We start from the raw sequence: 12,323 nt of genomic DNA on the forward strand, positions 1-12,323 counted from the left end.
TCTTTTCAATTCAGAGCAGCCAACTTTATCTTAGTGTTGGACCCAGAGTTGGCATTCAGTCCTTTCTGAAATAAAGTTGCATTTCCGGAAGGAGGGAGGTGTGAGTGAGGTAATATTCCAGGTGCTTAATTCTTCTCTGGGATGCTAAGCCTTGTTTACATTAGGAAGCTAAGGTGTCATGGGCAGACTTGATGTCCCCCGAGAAGATTGCAGTTGTTAAATGACTATAGAAACCTAAGCCAAACATTTGACTCAGTGCTTAAGGTTGTCGATACAGCTGATACCAGGCTCTGCGAGTGCAGTGGCTTGGCCAAGTGTTAAAGGTGGTATGTTAATGTAACCAATCTGTTTCCATTTCTACTTGAATCTTTAGTTTATTTTGAATGTGAGGTTGGATTATAGGATCTCCTGCCTCCTGTGTATATTTAAGCGGGAGTTTGATGAAAGCAATTCCCAGACATCGGAAACATCTTCCGGAAATAGCAGCCAAGAAGGGCCGAGTAATGTACCAGGTTAGTGATGCCACAGTGGAATTTCAGCCACAGAACATGGCCTGGGTGAAATTCAACTTGAGAACCCAAGAAGTATCTTCCAGAAAAGGGGTAAAATGTGAATGCTCTTGAGGATTACTATATTTTCAGGATTCCTTCTGGGCAGGAGATTATTGGGAAGAACCCAGATTGTTTTGGAGGTAGTCTACTTTGTCCTTAGGGACTTGAGAGCTCATGTTGGCATGTTGGGGTTGCCTTTGAAGCACCCAAAACCCAAAACAAAGACAAAAAATTTCTGCAAGAAACCTTATTGTCCACCAGCAACTTCTCCATATCTGGAGTTTCACTTACCCAGAATATGGAGAAAGAGAAGGGAAAGGTAGTGGTAGAAATAATCACCCAACACAGCCCTAGGAAGGAGGCTCTTGTTCTCCTTTAGCAAGAAAAAAGTGATAGGGGTCAGAGTGATGAGTCAGAGTACTGACTGCTCTTGCAGAGGACCCAGGTTCAGTTCCCAGCTTCCTCATGGCTGCTAACAACCATCCAGAACTCCAGTTCCAGGGGATTCAGTGCCCTCTTCTAGCCTTCATAGACATTGCACAACACAAATTCACTTCCATATGCAGGCATAAAATAAAGCTAAATAAATTTAAAAAATAGAAAGGAAAAACAAAAATACAGATATGTGGGTCATGTGGGCTAGCCTGACCTCATAGCTTTGCAGGGCATGACTATTGAAAATTCAGGTCACCTACCTACTTTGCCCCTGCAACACTTTAGGGTAGGTTCACCAGCATGTTGCCAGACTTTGCCGTATCTAAAGTTACGTTCTCTCACTTTTCAGGTGCTCTTGACTTTGAACACATTGAAGAGCAAGCAGAAGGCATCTTTGGAGGAAGGAAAGTACACTTTCAGTAACTGTGTGGGCGGTTCTGTAATGCAAGAGGCAATGCTTCTGCAACTCCCCAAGGAGTTGATCAGACTAGTAACTGTTGTCTTGAGGCTCTGTTTGTTGCACTGCTGTTTGGAGTTCGTAGTACTTAAATCACAGTTACCCTAAGTGGTGTGTGTGTGTGTGTGTGTGTGTGTGTGTGTGTGTGTGTGTGTGCGTGTGTGTCTTTCCTGCCTAGGATGGAAGGGAGTTAAGGAGGTGTCCCAAATATATACATTTACAAGTTCATTCTTTTTTAAATGATGAGAGTCAAAAGACTAGAGAGTGGAGGTTCACAGCAGAGAGCAGTTGCTAACATCATTTACTTCTCCCACTGAAAAGCTACAAGCTAGATCCCTGAGCTCTTTAGTAGGCTATGCAACAAAGAAAACAGTCTGTTCTTTAATTGTTCCTAATGTGAACCCTTCTTTATGTCACACTCCTTAATTTTGCTATAAAGCATTAACATTCTGAACTCACATCTCCATAAGCTTAAAACTTGGACTAAATATCCTGTGCACACAGTGCTTGTAATTAGCATGCTTGACTTGATTATCTCTTGCTTAGTAACATTCATCTCCAAAAATCTCAATAGTTCAAACACCAAGTATTTTACCACCTTTCACAGTTCTGTGGGTTGACTGGGGCTCAGTTGGCTGATTCTTCTGGTCACTGGGGTCTGTCATGCAACTGTAGTGATGTGGTGACTGGAATTAGCACTTCCTGGTCGCTTTACTCACATATGTGGTCCTTTGGCAGGGATGTTTATAAGGCTGAGTCTCTACTTCTCTCAGCATGGATAGTTTGTGCTTCTTTATGGAATGATGTCTGAGGCCAAAAACAAATGTTCCAAGAGAATAAGCCAGTAGTGTGTAAATGCTAATTATACTGCTGCTTACACCATGTTTACAATGTCCTGTTGGTCAGAGCACAGTCCAAGGCCAGTAGAAGGGAACTGCATAAAGATGTGAATAGTGCATAGGCCCAGGTGATTGGGGACTGTGCGTGTTAACCATCTGTCTGCCTCAGTGCTTAATATAAAACCCATGAAATTTGCGGCACATCCATTTTCAATATTTTGAGTTCAAAGTGATGGCTATACACACACCATGTACCATGTGACAACTCAGCTCTCCAGCATGTTCCTCATCTTGTACAGCAGTGAAACTGTTACACCTTTTGGAAGATGTGATGCTCCCAGGTGCTTTTCTTATTACCCTGCAACCATGAAGGTCTCACCATTTGCCATTTTAACTAGACATAGCTAAAGTAGGAATTGACCAGTGGTGACCAGGTGAGTTGTAGTCTACCATTCAATCCAGTGTGTTTTTGAATTTTTTCATTATGTAAACAACACACAAATTATCATAGTGAAGTATCTCCCGATAATATGTTCATTAATCCTTATTTGTTGCACACTTAGTTTTATTAGTTCATGGCCATATTCCTCAAAGCAGGGCCCATGGGACCATACCAGTTAGTGATGACAGACATGCAGAACATATATGTAGTCATGGCATGAGCACGTGTATGTCCATTTGATACTGTGCTGCGTCCAAGTGCACAATCAGACTTGGTGTATAGTCCAAGATAACTCAGAGCTGCAGACTAGAAGCTTTAAAAGCTGGTTCTTTATTACAGATGATTTAGTAAGTACTAAATTACAGCATTTTAAACAAAAAAAAGCTCAAAGCGCATCCATTTGTAGTTCTTGTACCACAGATGAAGCCCAGTGGAAGAACACCATAATCTAGGTGTCAGGAATCTTGTTGTGATGCCAGTCTTGTTAGCTTAGAAAGGTAAGGACTTCAGTTTAAACAACTGTAATAATGTCTTAATCATCCTATTCTCCCTCTCACAGTGAGGTTGACAGTAAAACAAGATGGCCTTATAAAAGGAGTTGAGTAAAAGTGAGGTCCCATGAGCTGGAACACAGTTCAGCTATGCCAGGACACATGTGTATGATCCAGGGTCTGCGGCTGACTGGGTCTCTCCCTGTCCCCTGTGTAGTGAGGAGAACACACCACTGGACTTGGATGATCATGGTGGTAGAACCTTCCTTAGGGTCCTGCTCCACTTGACGATGCATGACTACCCACCTCTGGTGTCAGGGGCCCTGCAGCTCCTGTTTCGACACTTCAGTCAGAGGCAGGAGGTCCTTCAGGCCTTCAAACAGGTACTTCCATGGCTAACGTGGGCATTGCCAATCCAAGGAGCTGTTGTGTGCAGTGGAAAGAGTGTCGGGTTTTTTTGTGTGTGTGTGGGGGGGGGGTGTAGTGTGTGTGGTGTGTGTATTGTGTGTGTATTGTGTATGTGGTGTGTGTGTGTGTGTGTGTATACAGGTGTGCACAAGCCTGTGCACACTGGTGTCTTCACCTATCACTCTCTGTCTTGTTTCTTTGGGGCAGATTCTGGCCCTCCCATCTCTGCCCCACTCAATGGTGGGGTCACAGGCACCTGCAGAACCATGCCTAGCTTTTGTATGGGAGCTCAGATCCAAATTCCAGTACTACATTCTTTTTACAAATTTAATGTGTATTATGCCTGCATGTATGTAAGTGCACCTGTGTAAGTGCAGTGCCTGAGGAGGACAGAAGAGGGCTTCAAATCTCCTGAAACTGGAGTTAAGAATGGTTATTATCCACCATGTGGGTGCTGGGTCTTCAGCAAGAAGCAGCCAGTACTCTTAACCACTGAGCCATCTCTCTCCAACCCTACCAAATTCCAGTACTACGTTCTTAACCACTGAGCCATCTCTTCAGTCCTCGATTCTTTTTTTTTAATTGTGTAATATAGCTGTGTGTCTGTGTGTGGAAATGTGTATGTGAGTGCAGGTGCCCAAGGAGGTCAGAAGAGAGCATCTGATACTTTAGAGCTGGAGTTATACGTGGTTCTGAGCTGCCCATCGTGGGTGCTTGGAACCCAGCTTGCATCCTCTGCAAGAGCGGTATGCACTGTAAACTGCTGAGCCATCTCTCCTGCCCAGGATTGTGTTTTTTGAGGTTCACACAGATAATGCATTCTGTTCATTTAAGGTCCAACTGCTGGTTACCAGTCAAGATGTAGACAACTACAAACAGATCAAACAAGACTTGGACCAGCTGCGGTCCATTGTGGAAAAGTCTGAGCTCTGGGTGTACAAGGGTCAGGGACCTGATGAAACCATGGATGGTGCCTCTGGTGAAAATGAACATAAAAAAACCGAGGTAAGCAAAACATGTTAGGCTTTCTGAGTGGATGGATTGACTTTTTAAACAAAGAAGCATCCTCTTGCATTCTTAGATAGACACACAGGTGATCGGATGGGCTTTATTCCCAAGAGATTGCTTGCTAAGTAGCCAGGGTAATAGCTGTTCTCCTAGGATGTAAGCTTTAAAATCAAAGTTTAGCCTTATCTCTGGGCCACGCTGAACAATATAGAAGAAACTTCGTTGTTGATAGAAATAGCACTAGGTTTCCCTCGAAGACCCACTAGAGTGTAACCTTTGGTGGCCATAGCCTAGCCTGGCAACTTCTTCCAAGGGAGTTAAATATAAGTAGATGTCTTTACTGTGAACCCAGCATGACTGTTGGAAAGCTGTGCAAAATTTGCATGATTTCTTAAAGGGTGTTATTCACCCTAGCCACCCAACAGCAGACTAGGTGATGTACCAACCACATTTCTGTGTCTTTGCTTCCTAGGAAGGGAATAAGCCACAAAAGCATGAAAGCACCAGCAGCTACAACTACAGAGTGGTGAAAGAGGTGAGATGCCCCCATGCTGACCTATTGGCTTATCTAGTGTCTGGGGAGGGTTAGTGATAGGCAGGTTAAAGACACAAGTACTTCGGGGTTTTTCTTCACGTGAAATTCAGCAAGGAGAGAGTAGAGCTCTTAGGTTGGATGCTTGGGTTTTTGCCTCAGGTCTGAGTTTGAAACCCAGTTGTGCTATGTATTATCTGAGAGTTCTCGGGTCCTTGCCTTTTATAGGTGCAACCTTTTCTATAGGTACCACATTATTCTGAATCTTTGTAATGAATGAAGGATTCACTCTTATAATCACCAAGGATTTATCTCCATACTTGGTTTTAGAAATCTTTGCATAGAGTAGTTCGAAGTTGGGAGTTTGGGAGCTTTGTGTTTTTAACCCCTCAACACAACCTTGGCAGTTGATTGGCCAGAGCATTTTAGTGACTATGAACTTCTCTCATTGGCTGCTGACACCTGATCTGCCACTTATTCTGCAAGACATATTCTTAGTCTCACTAGATTTGGCTTAATGTCATCAACAAGGGCACTACATATTGGAGGAATACCCCTGTCCTTGTGACCCTTTTCCAACTACAGTTTCTACTTTTCTGAGGTTGATTGCTTTCTCTCAGATTTTGATTCGACTTAGCAAGCTCTGTGTGCAAGAGAGCGCCTCGGTGAGGAAGAGCAGGAAGCAGCAGCAGAGGCTGCTGAGGAACATGGGTGCACACGCTGTGGTGCTGGAGCTGCTGCAGATCCCCTACGAGAAGGTGAGCAGGACCTGCCCTGAGGCTACTTCTCTGGAGAGTGGGCAGGATCCAGGTTCCCAAAGCCTTCATGCTTGGATGTTGTTGGTTGAGCCATGCCATTGATGGGCTTGTTGTGAGCATAAAGCAATTTAAGTTTTTTATTATGAGACAGATACCTACCACTGCTTCCAATCAAGATTCTGTAAAGAATGAAGAACCAGTTAATTCTCCTTCACTCCCAAACCGTACTAGATAGGCATCACATCAACATGTGAGCTGTATGTACTTACTAGGTGTTGCTGTTCAAGTTTGTTTCCAACATGACTAAAACGAGTTAACCTTTACAAGTTATTAAAGGCATGTGGGAATGTGGGAGTTTTTCACTCTAGAGATCCTGACGTACATCTGGGTATGTTTTGAGACTAAGTTCTTCTTTTTGTTTGTTAGATGTTGACTTGACCTCCTGTGTTCTACCTGGAAATTGGATATTAGAAATTTGGGAACTGTACTAGCCAGTATCTATGTAAACAGCCAATGTTCATTCAAACCTTGGAATATCCAGTGAGACTTTGTGGTTTACCTATAAGACAGATGGGGTCACTGGGGTCTGGGGAGGTTTAGAGTTAGACTGAGCTCACCAGCGATGGTCAGAGAACCTGGCTGGCCTGTTGGAAAAGGATCTCCTGAAAAAGGCCCATTGCTGAGGGATTGCAGGGCTCTTGTACTGTGGACTTACAGATGAGACAGACGTGTCATTACCAACACTTTATGTGAAAACACTTGAGTCCAGGGATGTTTGAGATGGCACAGCTGTGTGTAGTAGGGCCAGTTCTTCTCCCCTCTAGAATCCAGGCCTCTTACAGCTCAGATTCCCCACAAGGAAGCCAATTCCTCAGTTATGGGGAGCCTATAAATCAGGTGAGCCATGCCTTTTTCCCAGCCACAAGGAAAGTACAAGCTTAACCCTCTAGGTCAGACTTGTAGGTAACTTGGAGCTAATACAGGCGTGCATCTTACACACACTTTGCCTGACATATCCCTGTGTGTAGTATGGGAAGGTGATTTGCTGGCCAGGACTTGGTTTTTGGTATTAGAGACATTCATAGAGCTCCAATTTATTCATTGGATTGGAGGTGACTCAGTCAGAACTCTGTGCACGCGTGTGTGTGTGTGTGTGTATGTGTGTGTGTGTGTCTGTGTCTTTGCTCACTTTGGGATGGACATAAACACCCCAGTGTGTGAGAACAATGAAAAATCCCACCAGCAAGTAACATCTTAGAATGCAGTGTCCTCCATGCCTGTCTGCCTGCCTTGTGAAAGTGTTCTTCAAACCCCAAAGGCTCTTTACCGCCTTGCTCACAGCAGCTTCCTTTTTAGTAGCAGAATGGAAGCATGCAGGACTATTTAAGGTTACTGCCCTCAACCAGCAGTGTATGTCCATCCTGAGCCCTCTGATTTCTTACAGCTAGAACTTTTAGAAATTTTCCCACTTCATCCTACAAAAACTTGTTGTTAAAGTCCTCTTGTTTTCCTGTTTTGTTTGATTGCCAGAGCTGGTTGCTCACATGCCTTCTGCCACTTGTTCCTGACAGGTATGTGCTGTCTTCTCCAAGGGTTGATTTTTAGTCCAGAGTTTGGCAAGCTAGAAATATGGGCCAGTTCTCACCCATTGCCTGGGTTTGCCCAGCATATCAGCTCAGAATGGCCATGGCATTTCCAAGTAGTTACACAAGTCTCTCCAATGCTTTTGGTTCAATTTCTCAATCCACTAATCCTAAAATTTTTCTAACTTGCTTTTTAAGAAGTTTGTTGACCTTGGTCCAGACCAGAACCAATAGCTGACATGTACTGAGCAATCACCACCTAAGTACTCCATGTGGATGTTTGCATTCCATCTTTATAACAGCCATATGATGTGGGTACCTTCATCATCTCCTCTATAGATGAAGAGACAGAGGCTCTGAGTAGTTAAGTAGCTTACTACAGGTCACAGAGCTGGGAAGTTGTCTGCATGGATCAGAGCAAAGCAGATAGTTTCAGGGCCCAAATTCCTTACTGCCAGCTCCTGCCTACAGGAGGAGGTGATAGAGGAGATGCTTTAGGAGAATTGATGGCAGTGGGGTGTGAACAGTGATTTTCATTTTGGAGATTCTCATTTTGTTATTTAAAAAATATTTTTATTGATTCCAGAATTTCATGCAATGTATTTTAATCATGCTTGGAACTCCTCTCCCCTTTCTACCCCTCCCTTCTCATGCTCCAACTTCATGTCTTCTGTTATTAATTTGTCATTTTTGGTTTTCTGTAAGGACTATAAAGTCTAATCGGTGTTTCCTAGATGCTCTTGGGTATGGGTCCATGTCCTTGAAGACTGGTCAATCTACCAGATGTTACACCCTCTCCCAGCATCTGTCAGTTACCACCAAATCCTCAGCTAGGGCTGGGGCTTCCTATCCACATCCCCCATACATGCTGGGCCCCTGTCTGGCTTGGGTTTTCACAGGTCTTGTGCATGCTGTCATAACTGCTGTGTGTTCATATGTGCAACTAACCTGTGGTGTCCAGACAAGTTTCCTTGTATTCATCTACCACCTCTGGCTTTTACAAGCTTTCTGCCCTTTCTTCTGCAATGACCCTTGTGCCTTGGGAGAAAAGAGCATGATGTAGGTATCCCATTTAGGGCTGAGCACTCCACAGTCTCTTACTTACTGCATGTTGACCAGTTGTGGATTTCTGTGTTAATCACCATCTGCTGTGAGAAAAACCTTCTCTGATGAGAGTTGAGAGATGCACTAATTGATGGTAGTAGGTTCTCTCCTATTGCCTGTGACCTGTGTAGCCTCAGGTTCTTGGCCCTGATAACAGCATCAGGTATGATCTCCATCTTGTGGAGTGGGCCTTAAATCCAATTAAAAGGTGGTTGGTTACTCCTATAATAGTCATGTCACTATTGCATCAGTGGGCATATTTTGCTAGTCCAGTTGTAACTGTAGCTCCCATATTTCACAGCTAGGTAGAGATGACGATGACCTTTCTTGGCCAGTGACGTGTAGCACCTTCTAGTGCTATGAAAGCCAGCCAGTAGAGGTTATGTTTTTTTATTGTTGTTTTGTTTTTTGTTGTGGCTGGTTTTATTGACTTTTTTTTGTCATTTTGAAACAGGGTCTCTGTACTCCCAGCTTGTCTGGAACTTACTATGTAGAGCAGGCTGGCCTTGATCTCACAGAGGTCCACCTGCCTTTTCTCCCTAGTATTAAGATTAAAGGCATGTGCCACCATGCCTGGCTTGAGATGAAATTTGAGGTCAGTACCAGCTTGATTTTACCTTGTTTGTTCTTCGCAACTCAGGTATTCTGTTTTTACTATGTTAAATGTTTGCCGATTGAGAGTTGGACAGACTAGCAGTAGCTTTTATTTAATTTTTTATGAAAGACTAACTTTTTACTAAAACAATTTTTAAAAGATTTTATTTTTATTAAGCTTTTTGATTGATTTTTTTAAATTGTTGATTGATATATGCTTATTTTCTGTGTGTATTTTGTCTGCATGTGTGTAGATGCTCATGGAGACCAGAAGGGAATGTCAGATCCTCTGGAACTGAAGTTATGGATGGGTTTTAGCTGCCATGTGGATGCTGGGAACCAAACCTGGGTTCTCTGAAGAGCAGCCAGTGCTTTTAACCACTGATACATCTCTCTAGCATATATATTCCTTTCTAGTCTTTTTGAGACAGGGTCTCCCTGGCCTGGAACTTGCTGTGTAGACCAGGCTGGCCTCAATCTCAGAGAGATCTGCCTGCCTCTGCAGAGTGCTGGGATTATAGGCATGTGCCACCACACCTGGCTTGCTGTTTTTATTTTTAAGTGTGTATGTGTGTGTGTGTGTGTGTGTGTGTGTGTGTGTGTGCAAGTGCAGTGCCCATGGAGGCAGAAGTGGGCATGGGATCTCCTGCAGCTGGAGTTACAGACAGTTGTAAGCCACCTGATGTGGGTGATAGCAACCAAACTTGGGTCCTTTAGAAGATCAGTACACACTCTTAACTGATGAGCTGTCTCTTTAGACTTAATACCAAAATTTTTAATATGAAATCACACAGGTTTACATATGGAAGATTCACCTAACCAATCATGTGGAATACCCAGGGCAGGTATTGTCCCATTTTGCAGATGGGAAAGCTGTCTTCAATTTACAGATGTGACAGGGATTATAAGAAAAGGTGGCAGGGCAGGTGCAGTTGCTCTGATTTATAAACCTCTACCCTTATACCTGCTGCTGGAAGTCACTATGTGGACAGTAGGTTTAAAAGGTTAGCCTGTGGCTGAGGGATGAAGTGGGCATGCTCTTGCTGTCAGCTCTGGTATTCAAAGCTAGGGCTTCAAACGTTTCCACCAACACTACTCAGTGGAATCTCAGAAGCTTCCAATCAACTTTGACTCTGTTGCCCTTTTCCTGAATAAAATCTTTTGTGCTTGTGTTAATGGCTTTTGGGAGAGAATTCATCTTCATCCATAAGGGACAAATATGTCACTGGTTTCTTCTCTGGTTGTCCCAGTCTACCCACAGTGCCCTGAGCACAGAGCACTGGGTCCCACTGTAGCAGAATGTGTTACCATAGACTAGAAACTGGCATCTGGACTCAGGGATGAGTGCTTTTCCTCTCTGTCCTCCCATGCAGGCCGAAGATACCAAGATGCAGGAGATAATGAGGCTAGCTCATGAATTTTTGCAGAATTTCTGTGCAGGCAACCAGCAGAATCAAGCTTTGCTGCATAAACACATAAACCTGTTTCTCAACCCAGGGGTAAGATAGCCTGTCTGCAAACTTGTATGGGGAGGGCTGCGGGGAACAACTTGTTCTTTTGTTGTTGTAGATTCTGAGACTTGTTACAAAGTAACAATAATTCCAAAGGAGAACATTTTGACCAATGTCAGGGGGACATAAATACTCCCCAGGTTTGGGGGATAGGATGCTGTGGGGGGAAAGGAGCAAAAGGGGTTACAGAAAAGATAAATTTCTCTCTTTTCCTAACTTTTATTACTTTGTCATATTTATCAATACAAAAGTGCTAAGTCTCAGTATTTGGCAAACTAAGCAATATATACACATAAAACATTTCTATATTATGGGTTCGTGTGTTAAATATATCTAAATCTACTAAGTAAATATAGCATACTTGGTATACAGTTGTGCCATACTTCACACATTATCTTGCACATTGATTTTTTTTCATTTACCACATTATGTGGCTATCTTTGTAAATCAGAGGTATATAATTTTTTATCTGTGTTTATGGCTTAAAGGCATTCTATAAAATGGTAGTAACTTTATTTTAAGAAAACTTCCTTATTAGTGAATAGGCAATGTCTACTTTTTGGCTTTGTCAGTAATACTGTAGATGCCATCTTTGTACACACACACACACACACACATACACACACACTCACACACTCGGTAATATCACTGGAATCTTCTAGGAAAAGGATTGCTAGATTGTGGGGTCATGTAACCTCTTTGACATCTTAAGAAAAAGAAAAGTCATAAAAAGATCGCAGCCCCCTTCCTCACATTAAGCATAAAAGTTGGTAGCATCAGTAACTCCTAGAACATGACATGAGAATGTCCTCTCCTGGGTGGAAAGCTTGGTTTTCTTATAGTGTGCAAAGAGCACTAATTATAAAGGAAAATATTAACCAATTGAACCTTGTTAAAAGTAGCTTCTGGGGCTGGAGAGATGGCTCAGTGGTTAAGAGCACTTCTCTTGCAGAGGACCCAAATTCAATTCCCAGCACCCACATGGTGGCTAACAACCGCCCTTAACTCCAGTTCCAGGGGGTTCGACACCTTCTTCTGACCTCTGTGGGCATTGCACAACACAAGTGCACTTACACACATGTAGGCAATACACTCATACACATAAAATAAAAATAATAAATAAAATTGTTTTTAATAAAAGTAGCTTTGGCTGGGTGTGGTAGCGCACACCTTTAATCCCAGGACTTGGGAGGCAGAAGCAGGTGGACCTCTGTGAGTTCAAATCCAGCCTGGTCTACATAGTGAATTCCAGACCAACTGGGGCTACAGGGAGACCCTGTCTCAAAAAGACCAAAAAAAAGTAGCTTTTATTCCTGACATGCTGTCATTAAGAACAGCCAAGAGCAAGCCACAGAATGGGGGAAGATACTGTACTGCATATGCTCAAAGAGTTCATATTCCACACGTATACAACACATTTTTTAATAATAAGGGAAATGCCTACTTTTAAAACTGAGCAAAAAACTTGAATGGACACTCCTTACTAGAGCATACCGAAGTGACCAGTAGGTGGAATGACATGCTCACACACAAATGAATCAGCAGACAAATGCAGATCGACTTCTATATGCCAAACAGCATTTGACTAAAATCAAAGAGACCGACCACAC

At 43.0% G+C, this 12,323-nt stretch overlaps 1 protein-coding gene across 17 annotated transcripts in view; it reads left to right on the forward strand.

Annotated features, from left to right (window-relative positions):
• Positions 1-12,323, forward strand: part of Itpr1 (inositol 1,4,5-trisphosphate receptor type 1) — a 376,735-nt gene that overhangs the window by 205,215 nt on the left and 159,197 nt on the right. For all 17 annotated transcript variants that reach the window (XM_029556903.1, XM_008854568.1, XM_029556904.1 and 14 more), the window contains 7 exons: positions 374-512; positions 1,336-1,390; positions 3,433-3,598; positions 4,458-4,628; positions 5,104-5,166; positions 5,784-5,921; positions 10,576-10,701. In XM_029556903.1, the coding sequence (XP_029412763.1) occupies positions 374-512; positions 1,336-1,390; positions 3,433-3,598; positions 4,458-4,628; positions 5,104-5,166; positions 5,784-5,921; positions 10,576-10,701 (858 nt within the window). The remainder of the gene's footprint in view (positions 1-373; positions 513-1,335; positions 1,391-3,432; positions 3,599-4,457; positions 4,629-5,103; positions 5,167-5,783; positions 5,922-10,575; positions 10,702-12,323) is intronic.

The sequence above is a fragment of the Nannospalax galili genome, unplaced genomic scaffold, assembly GCF_000622305.1.
Source record: "Nannospalax galili isolate Female #2095 unplaced genomic scaffold, S.galili_v1.0 scaffold846, whole genome shotgun sequence".
NCBI classification, from domain to species: Eukaryota; Metazoa; Chordata; class Mammalia; order Rodentia; family Spalacidae; genus Nannospalax; species Nannospalax galili.